The 23,141-nt window shown below is 62.0% G+C and overlaps 1 protein-coding gene across 4 annotated transcripts; it reads left to right on the forward strand.

Moving 5' to 3' along the window:
- Positions 1-5,516: 5,516 nt before the first annotated feature.
- Positions 5,517-23,022, forward strand: SLC6A9 (solute carrier family 6 member 9). Of its 4 annotated transcripts, none has more exons than XM_039555735.1 (14): positions 5,517-5,656; positions 7,990-8,136; positions 16,623-16,779; positions 16,937-17,068; positions 18,140-18,392; positions 18,473-18,605; positions 19,020-19,154; positions 19,234-19,337; positions 19,415-19,652; positions 19,741-19,875; positions 20,178-20,277; positions 20,517-20,617; positions 20,806-20,976; positions 21,193-23,022. In XM_039555735.1, exons 2-14 carry the CDS (start codon positions 8,107-8,109, stop codon positions 21,403-21,405), a joined length of 1,902 nt encoding a protein of 633 aa, XP_039411669.1. In that variant the 5' UTR covers positions 5,517-5,656; positions 7,990-8,106; the 3' UTR covers positions 21,406-23,022. The 4 variants fall into 4 exon arrangements, with proteins under 4 accessions (XP_039411669.1, XP_039411670.1, XP_039411671.1 ...); XM_039555736.1 differs by lacking the exon at positions 5,517-5,656 and adding an exon at positions 7,532-7,695; XM_039555737.1 differs by lacking the exon at positions 5,517-5,656 and adding an exon at positions 7,767-7,867.
- The last annotated feature ends 119 nt before the right edge of the window (positions 23,023-23,141 follow it).

Raw genomic sequence — 23,141 nt, forward strand, 5'->3', positions numbered from 1 at the left:
GATGGGTGAGGAGAAATGCCATGGACTTGCCCCGAAGGGAACTGAAACCGCTGTGTCACTGAGGGTGGAGGACTGCAGGGTAAACTGCGTGGACAGCACCTCATCCTCCTCACTGCCCTTGAGGATGCAAAGGAGGTGGCCTTGGCACCTCTCTCCAGGGACTTGCACGATGGGCAAATGTCTTATGGGGGCAAGTACTGGCTGCTGCTTTGCCAGGCTGCACCAGCCACTGTCCCTTGTCCCTCAACCTGTTCTCTGCGGGAGTGCCACCACCCCAGGGACGCTGCCCAGCCCAGCCTCAGCAGCCAGGTGTGATTTATGCCTGAGTCCCTGCCTGCCCACCACTCCCTAGGGACGCAGCACCAGCCCCGGGCAGGGCAGCAATGCCACCCCCTTTTGCCAGGACCCAAGAGCCAGCTGGCCAGGCTGGGGAGAGGAAGGTGCCTGAGGCAAAAGGGGAACGGGATGGGGAAGGGGATGGGGGTTGGGGGATGAGAGGTTGTGCACCCTGCAGCATGTGGCTGGCTGCCAAGTTGCAACAGGAGCTGGGAGCATTTCTGCAAGCCCTGCTGAAGCTCCGGGCACCAGCTATCCCTGTCTGGGGGGCAAAGGTGGGCTTGACAAGGCCCAGGGCTGCAGCCACACACCCTCCCCAGGCAGAGTGCCCAAGGGTGCACCGGGGCATGGCAGGGAGACAGGCCCTGTGGTGATGCTTGTCCCAGCCCAGAGTGCTCTGCAGCCCGTGGGTGGCAGGCTGAGCATTACAGTGATCGCTTCCAGCTGCTCCAGGTCCGTGGAGCACTGTCATGGGATAGCTCCCAGCGGCCAGGCAGCGAGGGACAAGGGACAGCTATTTTGGGCAGCCCAAGGCACCCCAGCTGTCATGCTCTCTGCAGCACAGTGCACCGGGGGAGGGACTTGGGTGCTGCCCTCCTCAGCATTACAAGATGTGGACATGCTTCCCACAAGGGTCCCAGCACCCTGTTGCCCCCCACACGTGGGGGAGAGCCACATTCCAGGGATGAGGCAGCCCAGGGCAGGGCTGACCTGGGTGATGCTGAACCCATCCAGATGGCTCCGTGCCTCCCAGACAGGTGTGACCAGGGCAGAGGAACAACAGCCTTGGGACCTGAAGCCAAAGAATGAGCTCCCAGCAGTGAAATCCTTGTCTGTATCCAGGACTGTCCCCTCCAGCCACACATAACCGTGGTGTTAAACACAAGCCCTGTGTTGTGAGCTGGGTGCTGTGTGTGCCGCCAAAGAAAGCTGCAGGGAAGGCACAATGGGGCAGTGTAGGCGCCAGGCTTCAACCCCTGTGGCTCCTGTCCCCTGGGCATCCACACCCATCTTGCTGCCCATCCAAGCCAGAGCTTCCCCCAGGCTGTCTGGATACTCCGTGAGGGAATTTTCCCAGGTCATTAGCAGGCACGCAGGCACGGGAGTGGAAAGTCCCCAGGAGCTGTGGCTGCTGGGGATGCAGCTCCCTGTGACCGGGAGCAGTGATGCCTGCGGCATTTCCTCCCGATGTCACTTGCCTGTCCTGGCACTCGCCCAGGCTGTGGGCACTCAGTGGAAGCCGGGAGCTGGAGAGGGCGTGAGCTGCTGGTAAAGCCTGGGGCAGGGCTGGGGGAAGGGCAGCCCTTGGCACAGCAGGGACAGGGGTCCCAGGATGCAGAGGGGAGCCAGAGCAGGAGCATGACACTGCCCTCACAGCTTTGCAAACATGCCAGATCTATGCTGGGGAGCAAGGCAGCTCTCACGACATAGCTTCAAGTTGCTGGGAAATCAGGGACAATTTTGGGGACTTTCCAAGAGCTTAGATACCATCATGGGTGCTTTGGGGCAGGAGATGACATGCTGTCATAGAAGGGTTCAGCTCCCCACGAGTCAGGCAGGATGGAGATGACATGCCAGAGAGAAAAGAAAGATGGAAAAGCTGGGAGGACAAAACATGAGCTGGTGACTCTTCTGTGCACTTCTGCTGCTCCTCTTGCAGCACCCTTCCTGATAATACAGGGCCAGCTGTGAAATCCCCAGACTGGAGACAGAGCCAGCCCATTCCTCCCATCCTGAAGGCAGAGGTTGTTCCCCACCAGCTCACTCCCTTTCCAGGCTCCAGTGCTCAGGTGGGAAGTTGGGGGACCAGGATGAGGGTCACTCCAGAGTGTGTGGTCTCCCAGTCTCTGCAGCTTCTCAGGCAGCCTGATGCCCTTGGGGGCTGATCTGCAGCATGGGGAGCTGTAAGCTGCCTCCAAGAAGATGGTTTAAAACAAAACTGGTTGATTTTGGTGATGTACTATCATACCAAAGCTTAACCTTCCCCTGCCTTCTCCTACCCCAGGATACACACAAGCACTGGAGCTGTCATTCCATGTGGGGTGGGTAAGGAGCCCCCAGTTGTGCATGCAGCATCCCACTGCAGGGAGACCTCAAGGCCAGGTCCAGATCCAGACCCAGCAGTCTTGGAGCTCACGGTGCTCAGGAAGTGCTTGGGACACAACCCCAGGGTCTGTCTGGGGAGGTGGAGAGCCAACCTCCATATCAGGCACACAGCAGGGACAGCATTGAATCCTGCTGTATTTGATGCATGCCTGAACTCAAGGACAGGCTCTGGACCACATCAGGGCTTCAATCACTTGGGGATTACCACAAACCCATGCTTCAGGCCTGGTGCGTGGGAAGTCTTCAGAGATCGCCGGTGTTTCAACCAGCCCATCCCTCTCGCAGGTGCTGGGAGCTGGCATTTCCTCCCCACCCTTCACCCCTCTGGATCCCTGCCCGCATTTGCTCATGGTTTCCCAGGCAACAGCACCCGTGGAGATAGGAGAGGAGAGGCTGTGCTGCCGAGGCAGCGGTGCCACCCGCGTGTTGACCCATGTCCCCCACGGAGATGGCACTGACGCCAGGAGGTCGTTGCACCTGCCTGCAGAGGCAGAAGCTTCCAGCCTCCCAGATTTGAATGGCACTGGGATAAGAGTGCTGTGGCATCAGCCCCACCACCATGCGAGGATTTGGGGGACAGCGTGACACCTGCCAGCCTACGGGAGAGATAGTGAGGAAGGAAAGAGACAAGTGCTCCAAGATGGGGAATGGGGGGGTGATTGCTACCAGATGGGGAGAGAGGGCTGAAGGGGCACAAGTACAGTCTGGAGCACCTCTCCTAAACCCCTTTGGCATTGCAGCCCCCCACCCCACGGATCACATTTGGCCTCTGCTCCTGCTGTGCCTCTGGGCACCAGGAGAGCCCAGGAAAGTCCTGATTGGCGTGGTAGGACCATGACCAAAGCCATTGGTGCACAAAGCAGCTAGGCTCCTGGGAAGGAGGTGTTTGCACCCAGGTGTAGGGTGTTAAAGGGTGCTGCAGCATCTTGGAGGTTGCAGGGGGTAAGAAGCAGTCCCTTGCTGACCCACTTGGGGTTGCAGGGCCCCTCCTCCTCTTCCCCCATGTTGAGAGCACAGAGGAGATGCACAGAAAGTGCGAGAGATCCTAAGAAGGGTGTTTGAAAGCACGAGTTTCATCAATGGAAATCCATCCCTCGAGGATCAAGTCTGCAACTCCACAGCCAGTAGCTCCTCTCTGAAGCCCAGATCCTGGGGCAGGGGTGAGAGTTGCAGCCGAGTTCTGGCTCTGACACAAGACACTGGGTGTGGGATGCTGGATTCAGGTTCTGGGTGCCAGATTTGGGCTGCAGGGTGTAGTGTGAGGCCACACACAGCCGGGAGCGAGGGTGCTAGTGAGCAACCTGGCTCCCTGTGCAGAGCAGCCACGTGTAGGTGCTGGGACGGTGTGGGAGGACCTGAGCATCCGCCGGTTTCGCTGCTGCCTTCCCCTTCCTGCTGTGGGAGCCCTGACTCTGGCTTTACCACTTACAAAATGAAAGCAGTGTCGGTGAGTGACTGTGCTGGAGCCATTTCCCATCCTGCCCCAGCACAGTGCTGAGACTGCTGCAGTGGCGCCTGGACAGACACGCCCGGGGCACCGACCCCATCGCTGTCCCCACCTCTACCCCCTCCCTGTGGAGAATTTCCCTAACCAGGAAGCAGCCCTCAAGGACAGCAGGGATCTCTGGAGAGACAGGTAAGGGATGCTTCCCAAGCTGGTTGGAACTCTGGGAGCTCAGACCTGGGATGGTGTGCAGGGCTGTGGAGGTGGAGAGGATTCTTGACGGGATGTGGGAAGGGCTGTGCTGTTGCTGCACTTGGGGTGCTGAGCTGCACCCCTGCCATGCTCCCCAACAGCTCCTTCCTGAAGACACAGGGTGCAGTGCCAAGGCCCCAAGGTGCAGGAAGTGGAAGGGATTCAGGGAGCAGGGCAGGGTGCTGGAGAGCAGGCACCCATCCCAGCATGTGGGAAGCCCATCGGGAAGGAGAGGGGAGGGAAGGGAGGCCTCGGCGAGAGGCCAAGCAAGGGGTGGCCCCTGGCCTACTCATCATGCATTACTGGAAACATCTGGCCTGGGATGTGGGGGCGTGCACTGGCTGCACACACATGTGTGCACATGCGCATGGGTATGGGGAAACACACACACATGTATTTATGGGTACATGTTAATCAATACACGTACCCACACCTGTGTACACGCGTGTTCACATGTGCTCACGTACCCATACATGGGTACATATGTGCCCATACGTGTGCAGACACACATACATCGGCATGGAGGTTTGCACACACATGTAGATGCCCACATTCATGGATGCAAACATGTGCAACTACATGTATACACACTCCTAACTACATAGGGATAAGCGTACAGACTTGCATGCACACACGTGTGCGTACATGCGCCAGCAAGCACACTTGCTGCAGCACGCACAGGCATGGACACGCGGGTGTGTGACCCACACGTGTGCAACAGACACCCACACAACGCACACATGCACAACAGTCACAGTGACCTCACGTATCTTGGCTGGAGCCTGCGGCCATCCCGCTGCCCGGGATTGCCATGGCACTGTGCCCTGGCAGTGTGTGCACACTGCGCGTGGCGGTTCCTCTGTGTGTGAAAACGCGTGTGTGCAGGGATGCGTGTGTGCAGGGATGCATGTGCGCCCAGTGGAAGCCTCTGTGTGACCATACATCCCATATATGATCGCACGTGCCACGTGCCTGCGCAAGCCTGCATATGCCCCTCCATGTCCGCGTGCCTGTGGGCTGTATGTGGGATAACGGTGCCTATGTGTGCCAAGTATGCCATGGGCGTGCCCAAGTGTGCCAAGCGCATAGTGTGCCCGTGCATGCCCATGTGTGCAGCATGCCCGTGTGTGCCGTGTGTACCCGTGTGCCCACACGTGTGTGTGTACCATACGTAGCCCGTGTGCCCGCCGTACCTCGTGCGCTCTCGCCCTCCGCGATGCCCACGGTGCCCCCGGTGCGGCGAGGCGCGGGGCGGACGCGGTGCGGGTGCCGAGGCGGGGCGCTGGGGAGCACGGCGAAGCGGGGGGCGGAGCACGGCGGCGGGGGCGAGAGGCGGCGCCAGCCCCCACCGACCTCCAAACTTTCATTAACTCGGCAGCATCGGCGGCGGCGGCGGCTCTGGGCCTGGTACGGCACCGGCACCGACACTGACACCGACACCGGGCTGGGCGCCGCGGAGCGGCGACCCCGCAGGCCCACCCGGCGCGGCGGGAGGGGCCGGGAGTCGGCATGGGCACGGTAAGGAGCGCGCACCTCCGCCGGCACCGGGTGCCCGGCCCGTCCAGCAGCCGTAGCAGCACTGGGGATGGGACGGGAGAGGAGTGGGTGGGCTGCCGACGAGGGGTGACAAGGGGATGAGGACGGCGAGGGCCTCCGGAGCGGCAGGGTCGGGAACAGCGGGAGCGGCACCGGGAGCGCCCACCCGTCAGGACGATGTCGGGAGCAGAAGAGCGGGATAGCGGGATGGCGGGATGCGGGGCGGTCCCGCATCTGTTGCTCTCGCGGCGCGGCGGCGCGGTGCCGGGGGAGCGCGGGGGCGCGGCGCGCAGAGCGGGACTACCGCCACCGCAGCCGGGGAGGGCGCCGGGCACCGGGACGGCCCGGCTCGGTGACGGGCCGGGGGGGTTGGCGGTAATTTTCCACGGGCATGTGCCGGGGCGGGGCGGCGGAGCAGCCACCACGTGGCGGCTGATGTAACCGGGCCCCCCCGCCACCGTACTGCACCGGGCGGCGGCGGCGGCGGCGGGGGGGAGCCGGGCGGCGGGCGCGTCGCCCTTCCCTGGGCACCGAGGAACCCCGGTTGCGGCGGGCCCGGCGGATGCTGGCGGAAGAAATGGCCTCGCAGGTGGCAGCGGCATCGGGCCGCCGGGCGGGAAGGGACGGGGGCTCCATCCTTCGGTCGGGCATCTGTGGCCTTTCGCTGGGTGCCGTGGGCTGCCTCTCCCCGCCGAGGTGTGCCATCCTGTCTGGGAGTCCCTGTGAGTGAGTGCCCAGGTGTCCCCATTTCCCTGTGCCAGCCGTGCCGGCTTTAGGTACGAGCTGCGCTGCCCTCCGGTCTGTCATGGCATCCCGCAGCTCTGGGAGAGCCACCCCGTGGCACCAGTGCTTTGCATCCTCGTCCCTGCTGGGCTGTCCCAAGGGATGCTGCAGCCTCGGGCATCCTTGCATCCGTCCCGTTGCCACACCACCGCTGGCTTCGCGCTCGGTCCTTGCCAGGCTGGGAGCCAACGCCAGCGGCATCTATGTAGTCATGGAGGCTTATCAGCACCTGGCAGACCCCGAGGGGAGTGGCAGCCGTCCGGCCCCTTGGGTACTCCCCCTTCCGAGGACACGGGATGAGTTCCCAGTCTGAATTCAGGGCCGCAGGGCGGGCAGCTTTTGGCTGGCTGGCGGTAGGTGTGTGATGAGGAGGAGGTCTGGCAACTGAGCCTGCACCTCCCACCTTTGAGAGGTCCCCGTGCCATGCGAGGAGCCAGGCTTGTGACAATGATGACATCTCAGCTCCCCTGGAAATGCAGCCACTGCTGAGCAGGGCATTGGCAGTGGGATGCAGTATCTGCGGTATCTGCTGGCAGCAGCCTGTCTGCGCTGGAGGGGCTGGGGGCTCACACCACATCCCGTGGATTCCTGCCCCTTATCTACACTGCCCATGCTCCTTCCCTCCGTCTTAAGGTCTTCTGCTGATTGCTCCAGAGTCATGGCAGCCTGGGGATAGGCCCTGGGGTGTGTGACTGCTGCTGGTGGTGATTGGGGACCCTCGGTGTGGGTCAGGGGTCATTCTTCAGCCAGCAAGGGTACTGAGCACTGGTGTCGGATCTGCAAACACCGGTGCTTGTTGCACAGACAATCAAACTGGTGTTTTGCAAGAGCGTCTGTCCCTTCCAGCGAGGTCAGGCCTTGGTGTTCCCCTGGGGCCTCCAGCAGCCCCAGGCTGGGGCAGGGGTGAGGGCCAGGGAGGCAGATGCCTGTGCCTGTGCACTGTCCAGCAGCACCTGGCACCCGGCAGAGCCCAGCAGCTCGGCCCCCTGCGCTGCACGTGCATGCGATGCACCGGGGCAGAAGGCAATCGTTTCCCATCTGTGTCCTGCGCGGCAGCTGAGCCCTGCACTGCCCGTGCTCAGCGCCCAGTCCCAGCGCTGTTGTGTGCTGCAGCCACTTCAGCTTCATCTCTCGCTGGGGGAGAGCTCAAGGGGCCCCCGCTCCTGCCCGTGGCCCCTGACGCCCACCTGCCGGGGGGCCAGCAGCCAGCTGTCCGCAAGGTCGTCTATCCACACTGGGTAAATCTTTAACTGCTTCTTGGGAAACACCTGGGAGCCGCCGCTTGTGTGGGTGCCAGGGGGTTCAGAGACACTGGAGGGGCTGGGAGCCAGCAGGAGGAGACCCTGCCACCAGCCCACCCAGCCCCGGGCCCTGCGTCCTCCACCAGGAGTCCTGCTACGCAGTGGGAAGGTAGAGGGGAGCGGCTTGCCTGACACAGCCCCCCAGTTCCTGGAGGGAGGGGGAGGCCTGGGGCGGGGATGTGCCCACCCCACCAGTCACATCTCTCTTGGTGTCTTCTCCTCTCTGCCCAGCTTGCTCAGACGGTGGATTGAAGGACACTAGTGCTGGTGCTGCAGCCAGCGTGACAGAGAGCGGGCAGGCGAGGGACCCTGCACTGGGCAGCCGGCACCGTGCTCCAGCCTCCAGGAATGGCCGATAAGTGCAGCGAGGGGCTGCTGGTAAGTGCAGGGGTGTGGGGAGCGGGCTGGTGTGTGCCACTGCCTCGGGGGCCCAGAGAACCTGGCACAGGGAGCAGGACACTGGGGTTCCCGTTGGACTTGGTGTGCCCTGCCGAGACCGCCAGCTGGGGTTGTGGCACCATGGTGCTCTCCTAGCATGATGATTTTTGGGCTGATGCTCTCTCTCCATGAACCTGTTGCCTGTGGGGCTCTTCGGGTGTGGTGTCTCCTTGTGCCTGGTGATGCTATCACCTGTTTTCAGGCGCTCTGCCCAGCCTTATCACCCACCCCAACTCTCCAGGCAGGTGGCTCTCCAGCCTGCTGTCAGCAAAGGGTGCGGTTGTTCCTCCAAGCCAGGTGCCCCCAGAGGGGCACAGATTGTGGGTGCTTCCCCTTTGCCTTCCCCCAGTGGGCTCTCCAAGGCTGGGCTGGTAGGATGGTGCACAGGCAGAGGCAGCTTTCTCTGGGCACCAGTGAAGTGCCTGACCCTCTGTCCTCACGCACAGTGTGTTGCAGGGTGCTGTGAGCTGCCCTGCACTTGCCTGTGCCAGGGCTGGCTTTGGTGTTCCAGGCAGATGTGGGATGTGCCCACTGCATGTCTTTGTTGGAAGGCTGCAATGGCCCCATGCCTGTGGCAGCTCAGGTTCCTGTGACAGGCTGCTCTGCTGCGTTGGGCAGGTGAGCTCAGGCTGGGCTTGGCTTTTTCCCTTTTTCCCAAAGGATAGGAGCTGAACGCTGAGATTGACACGGTCACCAGGCCCTCCCTTTCCCGGGGGGCTTCCTGAAATAGCTGCACACTCCAGCTGGAGGGCTGGGAGCCAGGGTTTGCCTGGGAAGCCAAGAGCCAGGGGAGCGGCATGCTCCAGCAAGTGCTTCCAGTATGCCCGCGTGCATGCAGTTCCTCTGCTTGTGTGTCCCAGCATGGCCCCGCTGGCTGTGCCTGCAGCAGGGAGCCCAGCACCCATCCTGCCCCCAACAGAGAAGGGTTTGGGGCAGCTGGTAGGATAGGAAGGCAGATTTCTTCTGGAGAACCCCTGGGCCGGTAACAGGGAGGTGCTGAGGATGTATCTGGGTACAGTCAGGGGTCTGTCATGGGGACACACTTCTGTACATGGTGCTTGCCATGACTCCATGCCGTTGATGTTTTCCTGCTATGACCAGAGCAGTCAGCATCGCACCAGGGTGAGGGCCGAGCCTGACACCCACGTCAGGGAGCCAGACATTGGAGTGCCCACCCACTCCCAGTAAATCTTTAACCTGCTTCTTGGAAGTACCTGACCAGCCCACCCCAGGGCCAGGGTGTCAGCTGCAATGGGGTCTGATATGTGCTGTGTTGGCCGCCCTTGCTCTCAGGCCTCCCCTGTATGCAGGATGCAAAGATACCTCTGCACAGGGCATTGCTGCTATGGGGTCTGTGGGGAGAAGGGCAGGTCCCTGTGTGAGCATCCCTGCTCCTGAAGCATCCCCATTCCTGCATCCTGAGAGCCCCAGGAGGAGCTCCAGTGGGCCAGATTCTGATTACTGAGCTGCCTGGGTCCCTGGGAAAGGAACATAATCTCCTTGGCCTGCCTCCAGGGCCCTGCCAGTAACCTCACAGAGTTTGGGCCCTGCCTGTCCTCTCATCCCTGCCTGCAGGTGCAGCTCCCACCCCCACCACCCCCAGCCCAGCCGGGCTCACACTGTGCAACCCCAGCCCAGCATTATGTGCAGTGCCTAGGGCTGGAGAAGTTTACAGTGCCTGCTGTGCCCCACCTGGGGAGGGACAGGGGTGATGGAGGCAGCAGCTGGGTGATGTGCGGCTGTGCCTCAGTTTCCCCACCTGTCGGCTGGGGCCTGGAGAACAAGGGTGATGTGTACTGCTTTTGCAGGATCTGTGTTTTGGGTGGCCCTGTGAAGCTCTGAATGCTCACTCCAAAACAGGAGGTGGTTGGGAGGGGTCATGCCCACCTTACTGCTCCCAAGCCCCAGAAATGCTCTGACTGCAGATACCCAATGAAGTTCAGGACAGCTCCAGGGGCTGGATCAGTCCCTGTGTGGCTGGGCTGAGGGGATCCCTGTGAGCCACAGGGGAGGGTCTGACTGCCTCTCCCTCACAGGCCTTTAAGGACATTTTGTTTTGTTGTCCTTGGGGTGCTTTGTTTAGACTCCAACACTGCCAGTGGCTCCTGACTCCCAGGGCTGCCTTGCTGGCACGGCTGGGCAGCCTTTGGCTGCAGCTTGCCAGCTCAGGTAGGTTCCTGCAGTCACCCAAGACCACCCTGACTACACAGTGGGGTGCTGCTCCCACTGCACTGCAGTGGGGGTCAGGGCTGGGGGGTCCCTGCCTGTTCCAGACACCCCCAGCGGCTCAGTGCCACCGACCAGCGGCAGGAGCTGCGGAAGTGGCTTTTGGCTGTGGGAGCCCTTCACAGAATACCAAGGGGCAGTGATGGGGGGGCTGGCGGGGGATTTTTCTGCCTGAACGCCCCGGGAGAATCATGTCTGCCCTGGTAGAATGGGGCCAGAGAAAGGCAGCCCTGTCGGGAAGCACTCAGCTAGGGGATAGTGGCACTGGGACAGGTCCTTGGGCATCATTCCTACCCCAGTCACCATGCAGCCCTGTCAGGGGGCTGGAAGACCTGTGGACCATCCCCCATGCAGCCACTGCCCCTGTCTCTCTAGTCCCAGCACTGCCAGCCAGCCAGGGTGGGGATCAGAATGCCAGGGTAGGTGAGGGTTCTATGGCAGGCCCTTTGTTTCTAGCAGTGTGTCTCCATGCAGCTGGCTGTCCCCCCTGTCTGCTCACTGGGCTGCCAGGGGAGCAGCACTTTGCTCCCACAGGGCAGGGCTGGCACAGAGTCTGGCATCCCCAGGACGGAGCGGTGGGTCCTGCTGTGCTGTGCTCAGGCTGCTCTAAGGGGCAGGGGGTGCAGCGTGCCCAGGGCAAGACATCTGGTGGTGGCACACAGGTGGCCCAGGCAAAGTGATGCAGCTGAACTGGGGCATGGAGGGATGCCCACAAGGTGCCCACACACCTTGCGGGGTGTCTGGACACAGAGCTGCCTGGCTGCATGTAGGGCAGGACTGGGTTGGCACTGGGGTCACTTGGGGCTGGCACAGCATGGGGTGGCTCTTGGCTTGCATTTGTCTTGGGGGGCACAGTTGGGTGGTGCCATCCCATGGGTGGGACATGTCCCAAGCTACTGGGTGGCTGGTGCAGGAGGGGACAGGAACAAGCACTGGGTGCTGGCATGTGGGAGGTTGAGTGCCCACCCTGCACACGTGTGCCTGTTCACGTGTGCGCCCACAGCCGCTGCTGCCCGGACCCCAGATGGTCGCCCGAAAGCGCCGGCCCGTTCCCCCGCCCTCGGTGCACCATCATGCGTCGCTGGAGCCTTGGCCACACTCCCCAGCCGGGACGCAGGGCTGGGAGCAGCTGGGGCACCCCGAGCCTGGCTGCGGGGCTCCCTCTGCCTGGCCTCCTATGGGACACAGCACCCCACCAGGGTCCCACCCTGTGCTGGCAAAGGGGTGAGCAGGGAGGCTGTGGGGTGCCTGGGCAGTGAAGGGGTCATGGCACAGCCCTGCTGCCAGCCAGATGGTCCCCCTCGGGCCAGTGACCTTGTAAGGGTTGCCATGGAGACCCCATGATGTCACCAATCGTATGATGTTGAGTGAAGTAGCATGGCACCAGGTGAGGATGTGCCAGCAGACGGGCTTGACCCTGTGCCCCTATCCCCAAGCAGGGCCATGCCCCGTTCCTGCAGCCCTTGAATGTCCAGGTTTGGGATTGGGCATGCAGGGCCAGTGCTGCATGGATGATGGGCATAGGGGCAGGAATGCATGTGTGGGGCTTGAGATGCTGAGGCATGGAAATAGGGGCTCTGAGGGAATGTCGTCTTCTGCCATGCTCCAAGAGCAGCTCCTGGCCCCAACCAGACGGGCAGCGGTGCCTGTGGGGAGGGCCGTGCTGCCCACTGGAGCATGCAGGGCTGTGAGCAGCTGGACCCCGCTAATGAGGCCTCATTAAGTGGGACAGGGCTGAGCCCGCTGTGCAGCCTGCTCTGCCTTGCCCTGCCTACATGAGCCAGGGAGGGCACCTGGCTTGTGGGGGTACAGCTCGTGGGGGGTATTAGAGGCACAGCAGTGCCTGCAGGGTGGGCCAGGCAGGGATGGTGCCAGGGCAGGTGGCATGGTGGGGCTCCGGTGCTGCATCGGGGCAGGCAACAGGGGGCCGAGCCTGGCTGGGAGGCAAGTGGGGAGCAGTGCCAAGCGCTGGAGGCAGCGGGCGGGGGAAGGCGGGAGGGCGGGCGGCTGCTGCTGCCGCCGGAGCCCGAGGTGCCAATGAAGCTGGGGGACTCACGGAGCCATCCAGCCTGGGGCCCCGGATGGCAGCTGTGAGCAAGCCAGGCCCCCTCGGACCCTCTCAGCAGGTCAGTGGGGCAGGTGAGAGCAGGGTCTGGGGGGAGATTGGGGCGTGGGCCAGGCTGAGTGGTGGCCATGCCAGTGCTGTCCCCCCACCACTCATGGCTCTCCAAAACCCTTTGTATTGCCTTCGGGGTGGTGGCTCTGCAGGGCTGTAGATTTGTGCCATGGCATGCTGGAGAGGTACCCCCAAGCCCCACAGCCTTTGATGTGGGGTGCTTCAGGGGAGGGAGGGCAGAGCATGGCACCAAACCCCTCCATGGCCTCAGTTGTGTTGGGAGCAAGAAGAGATTGCCTGACAGTTGTGTGTGTTTGTTATCCCTAGAATCTACTGATTTTGCAGAAGAGGTGCACAGCACCTGAGTTGCAACTCAGTGCTGCAGGGGCAGAGTATAGCAAAGATCTCCTACTCCTCCCCTCCCCTCTTCCCTTTCATGGGCACCAGTGAGCAATGTCAAAGTTTGCCCCAGGCCCCCCATGGCACTCCAGGGCAGTACTGGTGCTGCTGTGGCTGGCTCCCAGAGCACACTCAGGGGCTGGACAGCCTCCTGCAATGAGGGGTGGTGAAGGCTGTGTAATACTCCTGGGAGGTCCTGGGGTTTGGGCGTGCCCCTCATCACTGCATTACCCCAGCCCTGGGACTGTCCCCAGCACCCCTGGATGGTGCTGCCGCCGCCCAGGCCATGCCAGATGCCTTTTTCCCCACAACATGCCTCTGCTACACCAGGACAGGGGCAAACATGGGGCTGGGCACCAAAGAGAGAGGGTAGGGAGAGTTAGGATGTGCTGGTTAGGCTGGCAGAGCCAGGAATGTGCAGGCTGGCAGGGCACAGCAACCTCTGATGAAGGGATGACACCTGTGGATTCATTACCTCAGGTATGAAGGACAAGGAGTGCAGGGCCTGATTATAGGGCCCCCAGCACCCAGGCTCAGTAGACGGTCAGCAAGGGCACCCAGGACATCCCCTCTCTAAGTGACCCCATCCCTCCATCCCTTGGGGCTCCCACCTCAGGCTGGGGTTCATCTGCCTCCAACATCCTGCACCCCACTTCCTTGCCCTGGAAGAGCCACTATCATGGCAAATGATGTAATTAGCATTTTTTTCCATCTTCCAGCAACCCCTGCCTAAAACAGCCATGATTTAGTTGCCATTGCCATGGCAATGAGCAGTGACATCAGGCTGATGATATCAGGGGTACTCGTACCCTGTGCTGGCATTGCAGGAGCAGCCCTGACAGCCCCCCAGCAGGAGGTTGGATGGAGAAATTGGGGGTCCCTCACTGGTTCAGGGGGGCTGGATAAGGTTTGTGCCCCACAGAGTGCCTCTGCTGGCCTGGTACACCCCCATGTGGGCAGTTTGAATGGGGAAAAAAGAGGAGGGGGTTCATGCTGGAGATGCCTCCCATGAGGACATCCCCTTCCAGTATCAACCCTGCCACCACCACAAGCTTCCCAACCATAAATCAGGGCTCCTTAGGGTAGTGGGGGGCATCCGGGCACCCCAGCCAAGCTGTCATTGTGTGAGGCGATGCTGCTTAGCATGAGAAAGGCTTTGGTGCCAGGCAGGGTGATGGATGATGCCTGCTTTGCTGGGCTGGGGAAGTTTTGGCCATGGTATATGGGGGGGTTCCCTGGGGAAGGGGGAGGAAGGATGCCCTGGGCACCCCAAACCTCCCCTTCTGCGATGTTTTGGACATTCCCTTTTGGAACTTCCCTTCTGGAGACATTTGGGGTGTCTTGGCATCCTTCCTCCTTCTTGATGTTATCACCCAAGCCAGGCATCCTTTGAAGCTGCTTTGGATTACATGCATGGAAAATTTGGGGCCTGGGAGCAGGACCTGGTGCCCCCAGAGACTGCACTGTTGCTGGGTGGCAGCTTTCCCTATGCATTCCAGCTCTGTCCCATTCCCACAGCAGGGAAAGGGGGGAGTTTCATCTTCCCAGATGTCTGGGTTCTCTCTATCCACTCCCTTCTTTTACCGTGTGGGGTTGGGAGGATGGTTAATGAGTGTAAAGGACAGGGTGACCTTACTAGATTTGGGGAGGGTGGGTTGTAGCGAGCTGATGAGTGAGCATGCAAGTGTTTGCGCACGTGTGCTCAGTTGTGCATGCATGGACACACATGTGGCCGCCCCCTTATTGGGGACAAGTGCACCAAAGCCCAGTGCTGCAGGAAAGGAGGAGGGAGCAGCAGAGGCCTGGCGCTTTCATTGCACTGGTGCCAGCCAGCTCAAAGTTGGGGTGCTCCATGAGGCTTGGGGGTGAAGCCAGGGTCACCTGAGCAGAGCGCTGGCTTGGAACAGGGATGAGGTCCCCTTTGGGCACCACGGCTCCTGGCTGAGCCGGGGCCATGTAGTGTATCTGGTCCCCTCACCAGACCCTTTGTCAGGGAGGCTGGAGCATTGCCCCCACTCCTGCTGGCTGTGCTGCTCATTAGGAGCCTCGTTAGTGCGAGCAGCTTAATCAGAGGCTTCCCGATCGGATCTGTCTGCTCGAGTGGGCAGTGTGCCCTGGCATGGGGACACTGCCAGCATCCTGTCCCCCGCCTTGGGGACCCCTGAGTCATGCTCTTGCACAACACCCCACAATAAGAACCTCTGCTGGGAGGGAGGTCCCCCAGCACCCAGAGCTGCTGCGAGCTTGTTTCTGATGGACCCGTGGCTTACAGGGTCAGGTGTCGCCACTCTGGCTCCCCGGCTGGGCACAGCAGCGTATTGCCCTATAGCCCTGCCCAAAGTGCCCTCTGATCCCCCGTCGCCCCTCTCGTGCAGCCCTGCTCCCCTGCAGCCCCCCCGCCGCCCGCGGCGCGTGCGGGCCCCGCTCGCAGCAGATGGCTTTGTTTGGCAGCGCGGTGCCGGAGTCGCTGGGCATCACGTCCCGGCTGTGCCGGCCCTAATCAAATGATACGGTTAGGTGCACCGCGCCTGCTGCCTGCGCCCCGCCGGCGTGAGCAGATCCAAAGTGATGGCTCCCATTTGTGGCTCACTGCGGCGTCAGCCATTGTGGGGGCACATGGAGAGGGGGGCAGCTGGGGGAGAGGCATGAGGTGGGCATGGACACTGGGGTGTCCGTGGTAGTGAGACCAGCACTGTGGAGTTCCAACAGGCTCCTAGGGCTGCCGACACCCTGTGCTGCTCCTGTAGGAGTATGGGTGCTGTGGGGCTATGGACTGGCAACTAGCGCCCTCGCCCCATGCACCCATCCATCACCTGGCCTGAGGTGGGGAGGGGAGGGCTTGGGGCATCCCTGCACAGCAAAATGCCATCTGCCCTCAGCCCACCCTGCCAGAGCTCCACAGCGTCCATGCAGGACATCAGTAAGACCCCAGGGCTGTGCTGGGACAGAGCCAAGGGGTGATGGGTGCCATCCCTGCCAGGGTGACCGGCACTCATCTCTGTTGTTGTCCTCCTTAGTGTGAGCTCACATTGTGTGGCAGTCTGCACAAAGCGCTCTTTCTTGCCCCCTTCTGCCCCCCTGTCCCCCAGTCCCCTGCAGTGAGGGACAACTGGGCACTGGGGCTGTCCAGTCAGGGGACCCACTGCATGGGACCCCCTGTGAGCTGCCCCAGGCATGGTGCCCTTGCTTGGTGCTGAGCTGGCAGTAGGACCCTGGCTGTGTCAGGGTACTTTTTCTGGGGGGGTACCCAGCTCCCTGCCTGCTCTAGTCACTACACCTCACTTCCCACTGAGAGGGGCTTCTGCTTCAACCCAGGGGTCCCACAATTTCCCCCCAGTCGTGGGCAGTGGCCACCCAGCAGGACCTCTCTCGCTGGGCACAGGGAGGGGGGGCACGGGAACAGAGGCCCCTTTGTGCTCCAGGCGCCTGGACCTGTTTTGTATGGGTTGCAGGCTCTCCCTTCCCTGCAGCCGGGCTCTGGGCAGAGCCATTCACTGGGGGGGCAGACACTGCTGCCCTCCCCCTCCTTGGCACTGCCTGTGCGTGGCGGGCGGCAGGGACAGGCAGGGGGGCGAGATGGGGGAGGATGCTGGGGACCACCCAGCCCCGCTCGGCGGCTGTCACCCTTCCAAGGGGGCCAGCGGGGGGGTCCCCAATTGACACATCCCACGACATCTCTCTGCAGAACGGCGCCGTGCCTGGGGAGCAGGGCAAGCAGGAGAAGAGCGTCAAGCGTGGCAACTGGGGCAACCAGATCGAGTTTGTGCTGACCAGCGTGGGCTACGCCGTGGGCCTAGGCAACGTCTGGCGCTTCCCATATCTCTGCTACCGCAATGGGGGAGGTGGGTGTCAGGGGGCTGGGGGAGTGGGGTTCCTCTGGGCAGGTGTGGGGCTGTGCACCCCAGCCCTGCATGGTATTTCTTGGGGTGGTGCAGGGCATGGGAAGCACAGCTGTGCCTGGGGTTACTGCCCACTCATCCTGTGGTTCCTGCCCACCAGGTGCCTTCATGTTCCCCTACTTCATCATGCTGGTGTTCTGTGGCATCCCTCTCTTCTTCATGGAGCTCTCCTTTGGGCAGTTTGCCAGCCAAGGCTGCCTTGGCGTCTGGAGGGTCAGCCCCATGTTCAAAGGTAAGGAGCTGCCTGTCCCTACTGGCACATGCCAGCATGGGACACCTGCTGTCACAGTGCCCGGCAGCTGGTGTGACCCTCACGCACCATGGGGCACACGCACACCTCTGGAACATCACATGGCCCAGTGCAGGCACCCGCGGCTCGTGCAGCCCTGCACATGCATGCCCTGCACACGAATCATGCTCTGCATTGCACGGGTCCCCTGCGCACTTGCCCACCCTGGCTACGCTGCCCCGCACAGCCCGCCTGGCGTCCCCTGCACACATTACACGTGCCCCTGCACACGCATCACATCTCCTGCGCAAACCCCAGCCCTGTGCCAGCATCCACTGCGGGCATTACATACACCTCCCTGCATATGCCACATGTGTCCCCAGCGTGTCACTCTTGCAGAGGCTGCTCAGGTCCCCTGAACACACTGTGGCACGTCCAGCTGTGGGCATGCTTCTGCAGTTGTCTGCCTGGACCACAGGCAGCAAGTGCTCTGCTCATGTGCTTGCCCTGCCATGGCTGGACCCTGCTCCAGGTGCATCTCCTGCCTTACGGGTGTGCTCCCATGGTGCTGGCTCCCCTGGCCCACGCCTGCAGGCTGCCTGCCAGGTGACATGCCCACGATGTCATGTCTGAGTGCCAGCAGCCCATGCACACACTCTTGTGTGCTCTGCACAATGGCATGCTGAGCCTGGGGTGCACTTCCCTGTGCTCGTGTGGCCTGTCACATGCCACCACGTAACTGCAGGCCTAAAGTCACTGTAGCCAGAAGTGACCCCCCACCCAGTTGTTCTCTTGTGCTGCAGTCCCCAAGGGTTTTCCTGCAGCCTGTGTGCATTGCCATGTGTCCCAGGGGACCCTCAGCACCACTGGGCTTGTTTGGAGGTAGAGGATCCCATGCACAGTGCTCTTCACACCCGTGCCACAGCCAGGCACTGAGCCGCAGCATGGCTGCAAGGCTGCTGACAGCACTGCATGCAGCCCACTCCTGCCATGCCACGACCCCTGGTGCTGTGCGCCGTGCCCGTGCCGTGCCGCCGCACCCTGCCGCTCACCCCTCCCCGGTGCTGTTCCCAGGCGTGGGCTACGGGATGATGGTGGTGTCCACATACATCGGGATCTACTACAACGTGGTGATCTGTATTGCCTTCTACTACTTCTTTGTGTCCATGACGCACGTGCTGCCCTGGACATACTGCAGCAACCCCTGGAACACGCCCGACTGCGTGGGGGTGCTGGACGGGAACCTCTCCAACCGTGCCACCCTCAACTTTACCCAGCTCCTCAACACCACCCAGAAGCGCACCAGCCCCAGTGAGGAGTACTGGAGGTACCAGCGCCTGGGATCGGGGATGGGGGAGGTGGTGATGGTGGGGCTCCACTGACACTGCTGTCCCCCTCCCCGTACAGGAGGTATGTGCTGAACCTGTCGGATGACATCGGGAACCTGGGCGAGGTGCGGCTGCCCCTCCTCGGCTGCCTCGGTGTCTCCTGGGTCGTTGTCTTCCTCTGCCTCATCAAGGGCGTGAAGTCCTCGGGGAAGGTACCTGTGTGTTCCCTCTCCAGGCCCCTCCCTGTGGGTGTGGACATGCCTTCAGGGTAGATGGCCATGTCCCCTCTAGGCATAGCCCCTCCCCTACTGGGAATGAACCTCCCGTTGTGGACATGTCCCCATCACTTCTGGGCACAGCTCCTCCTCTTTTGGCATTGTCCCTGCGCTCTGTGCATGCTCCTCCCACTCTGGGAAAGGCCACACCCCTATGACCTGGCCACGTCCCTTCTGGACACAGCTCCTCCCATGTGGCCATGGCCCCACCTCCTTGACAATAACTCCTTCTCTCGTGGTCTATCACTCCACACTCTGGACCGTAGCCCCAGCCCATAGCCACACCTTAACCACCTGCCTGTGTCCCCGCCCCTGCCCCCATCCTCACCTCACTGAGTTGCTGCCCCACAGGTGGTGTATTTCACGGCCACCTTCCCCTATGTGGTGCTCACCATCCTCTTTGTGCGCGGCATCACGCTGGAGGGGGCCCTCACTGGCATCATGTACTACCTGACACCCCAGTGGGACAAGATCCTCAATGCCAAGGTGAGCAGGGACAAAGGGTGGCGGGCAGCCAGGGCTGAGCGGGGCTGGGGGCACAGCATTGACCATCCCACTGCCACAGGTGTGGGGTGATGCGGCCTCGCAGATCTTCTACTCGCTGGGCTGTGCCTGGGGCGGGCTCATCACCATGGCCTCCTACAACAAGTTCAACAACAACTGCTACCGGTGAGTGCCCGACCACAGCCCCCCAGCCCTGCCACTGCCTCGTGCCCAGTGCCGGCCCTGACTCCTCTTCCCCACAGGGACAGCATCATCATCAGCATCACCAACTGTGCTACCAGCGTCTATGCTGGCTTCGTCATCTTCTCCATCCTGGGCTTCATGGCCAACCACCTGGGTGTGGATGTCTCCAAGGTGGCTGACCATGGACCAGGCCTGGCCTTTGTCGCCTACCCTGAAGCTCTCACCTTGCTCCCCATCTCGCCACTGTGGTCCATTCTCTTCTTCTTTATGCTCATCCTCCTGGGGCTGGGTACACAGGTAGGTCATGGTGGGGCCAGCATGTTCAGATGGGGTGGTGTGGTGGGGCCAAGGTGGTGACATGCTGCCCCCTCTGCCCCATACGCAGTTCTGCCTGCTGGAGACTCTGGTCACGGCCATTGTGGATGAGGTGGGCAATGAGTGGATCATCCGCAAAAAGACCTTCGTAACGCTGGGAGTGGCTGTGGCTGGCTTCCTGCTGGGCGTCCCACTCACCACGCAGGTAGGTGACCGTGGAACTGTTGCCATGGGGTGCCACTGCCATGGCCACTTCATCAGCCACATCCACTTTGTTGCCACCGTGATGGTAGTGACAGGCAGGGCCTGGTCTTGCCACGCCAACACTGGTGATGGTATCCGGAATTAACTGTCTCCATGCTGACTCTGCCATCAGGCAATGCCATGCCAGCTGTGGTGGCAGTATCCGAGCTGTGTGTTGCCAGCACAGTCAGCATGGCTGTGCCGCTGCCCTGCCAGCAGTGGTGGTACCACAGCGGCAGCTGTGCCAATGGGTCTGTCTTCCAGGCGGGCATCTACTGGCTCCTGCTGATGGACAACTATGCTGCCAGCTTCTCCCTGGTGGTCATTTCCTGCATCATGTGTGTGGCCATCATGTACATCTATGGTAGGTGCAGCTACCTACAGCCAATCAGACGGTAGGGCTGGCCCAGCCAGCCAATGGGGAAGGGCTCGCCCCAACAACTGGCCAATCAGTGGTGTGCTCTGTGCTCCATGGGGAAGCTGTTGCCCAATCAGGAGCTGTGGCCTGGGGAGGCTGGCGGGTCCCACCACGATGATGCTGGGGCTGGAGCCGGTCAGGGGGCTCAGGTCATCACCAGGGCTGATGGTCACTTTTCTCCCCAGGGCACCGCAACTACTTCAAGGACATTGAGATGATGCTGGGCTTTCCTCCCCCACTCTTCTTCCAGATCTGCTGGCGCTTCATCTCACCTGCCATCATATTTGTGAGTGTCGCAACCATGGGGCATTGGACCGTGGGAGGAGGGGGCAAGGAGTTCACCTGGACATGGTACTCTATGGAGAGAAGAGTGCTGGGCTGCAGGAGAGCAGGAATAGGGCAGAGTGGGGAAGCTGGGGGGGTACAGAGCAAGCTGGCTGCTCCCCATGGCTGATCCTGCCTATCCCTTCCCAGTTCATCCTGGTCTTCACAGTGATCCAGTACCGGCCCATCTCCTACAATGACTATGTCTACCCTACCTGGGCCATCAGCATTGGCTTCCTCATGGCGCTCTCTTCTGTCATCTGCATCCCCATCTACGCCATCTACAAAGTGTGCCGTTCTGAGGGGGACACACTGCTTGAGGTGGGTGGCCAGGGGCTACATCCCTTTGTCTGTGTCTCACCTGGGGCTGCCAGCAGGGCTGTCCCTCACCTCACTGGAGCTGTCAGCAGTGGCTGAGTGCAGGCAGCAGGGCACATTTCTGTGCAGCCCTGGAAGCTGCTGGCATGTCCGTGCAGACCGGGGCAGGAGAGCATGGTGGATGCTAATCTTGTCTCCATCGTCTCCCTTTCTCTCTAGCGCTTGAAAAATGCTACCAAGGCAAGCAAGGACTGGGGCCCAGCGCTGCCAGAGCACCGCAGTGGGCGCTACGCCCCAGCATTCAGCCCTTCCACGGAGTCCCACCTGGAGGTGCAGCCCCTGCAGCCAGAGAAGGGCCAGAGCGAGGCAGCGGCTGCATCCCCTGTGCAGGGCAGCAATGGCTCGGCCCACAGCCAGGACTCCAGACTGTGATCCCCCACAATCCCTGCACCCCTCTAACCCCTCTCGCACCTTCCGCTGGCGGAGCCTGGCTCCGGGCCGCACCGGACCACGGGGGCTCTCAGCACCCATCCCCGAGACCCCCCACCTCCTCGCCGGTTAACCCCTCCCGCCCCTGCCCCCGTGGCGTTCGTTAACCCTCGTGTTTACGGTAACCTTTGTGCTCGATGCTGGGACAAGAGAGGAGGGGGCACAGCCCTGGGAGGGCGGGGAGCCAGAGGCACTTTGCAGGGGCCTTGACCTGGGGGTATGCATGGGGGGGGGGGGGTGGGATGCTCCTGGGCTCCCAACCCCCCTCCCTAAGCCAGGCAGCCTGCCCTGCCATGGGGCACCCTCCTGACCTTCCCATTGGGAGGACATGGGGTGGGACCAGGGCTGGGCATGCCGGGACTGCCTGCAGCCTGTGTGTGCGCAAGGCCATCATGGCAGGGGTTGGCACTGCAGGGACCCCCAGCCCGGGTGGGCACCCACTGTGGCTCAGAGCCTACTGGGTCTCACAGGTGTTTATGCCCGGGGCGGTGCCAGGCACCAGGCCAGTACAGGGAGATGGGGGGCAAGCATGGTGCTTGCACTGGCAGGGGGATCTGACGGCACAAGACACAAGCACTTAGAGCACACGTGGGTACATGTGTGTGTCCCTCACAGACATAGTATGGGCACACATGTGGCATACGTGGGCATGCACATATGCACGGTACGCCGGGGCTGTGCAGACAGTGAGCTGGTATGCTCCCCTCCATGCACCCCTCCACCCTGTGGCCCCACTGGGGGCTGTGGGTGCCCTTCTGGGTGGCCAGGCATCGCCTACAAAGCTGGGCACAGCCACAAGCAGTGTGGGCACAGCCCAGTGCTGCTGCCTGCCCCACAGTGGGGCAGGAGCCTGGGGAGTACTTAAGCCTGGCCGGGGGGTAACCAGACGGGGATGAGGTCCAGCTCTCCCTTGCAGCCACAGCACTGGCAGGGGAGGACCCCACCATGGTGCTAAGGGGGAGCAGGATGGACCAGCCTCTCCCAGCTGCTGCTTAGCAAGAGGTACCAGCAGAGACACGAGGGGCTGCACCAGCCCACTTGCTCTGAGCCATCTGGGGCTGCTCAGTCCCCAACCAGTATTAGTGGAACAGGATGCACTGGCAAAGGCTGGGCGGTTTTAAATCTGTCTTCCAGCTCCAGCCAAAGGGCTTGGAGCTCTTGATTAGGGGTGGATGGGATGAGACCCTTCCCACCCCGCTTGCTCCCCTCCCAGCCAGCACCCTGTGCTCCCTATGTTGCAGCCCCGAGGCTGACACAGGGACATGGCACAGCTTGGCACGGTGGCGGGAGGCAGTGGGCGGCGAGCCCCAGCAGGATGTTCCAGCTCCCCGTCCCGAGCCCCCCGTCGTGCCACGGCGAGGGGTGCAGGTTCCCGCATGGTGCCCGTGCCCTGCCCCTCGAGTCACGCCGCTACTCTTCACCTCTAATTGTTAGCAATAACGCGCGCGTCCCTGGGCAGCGCTGCCTGTGCCAGTGTCTCTGGGCAGCGCTGCCTGTGCCAGTGTCTCCTGGTGTAGAGTTCTAAAGTATCCTAGATTTTAATGAGATTTCTATTCCTGAGGCTGTGTCCCGCTGTGCCCTTCTTTGGGAACCATGTGGCAGGAGGGAGGGGGTTGAAGAGTGGGGGAGCACAATTAATGGGTGCAGCTCTTACCCCCCGATGCCAGGTATTGGCACTG

This window comes from Corvus cornix, chromosome 8 (assembly GCF_000738735.6).
Source record: "Corvus cornix cornix isolate S_Up_H32 chromosome 8, ASM73873v5, whole genome shotgun sequence".
Lineage (NCBI taxonomy): Eukaryota > Metazoa > Chordata > Aves > Passeriformes > Corvidae > Corvus > Corvus cornix.

What these genes read in the sequence shown, in the direction of transcription:
- SLC6A9 (XM_039555734.1), top strand. Translation starts at nt 12,504, where the DNA reads ATGGCAGCTGTGAGCAAGCCAGGCCCCCTCGGACCCTCTCAGCAG. An exon ending in ACAAGATCCTCAATGCCAAG is followed by an intron (nt 19,155 to 19,233) that starts GTGAGCAGGGAC and finishes CCACTGCCACAG; the next exon opens with GTGTGGGGTGATGCGGCCTC. An exon ending in GCGTCCCACTCACCACGCAG is followed by an intron (nt 19,876 to 20,177) that starts GTAGGTGACCGT and finishes TCTGTCTTCCAG; the next exon opens with GCGGGCATCTACTGGCTCCT.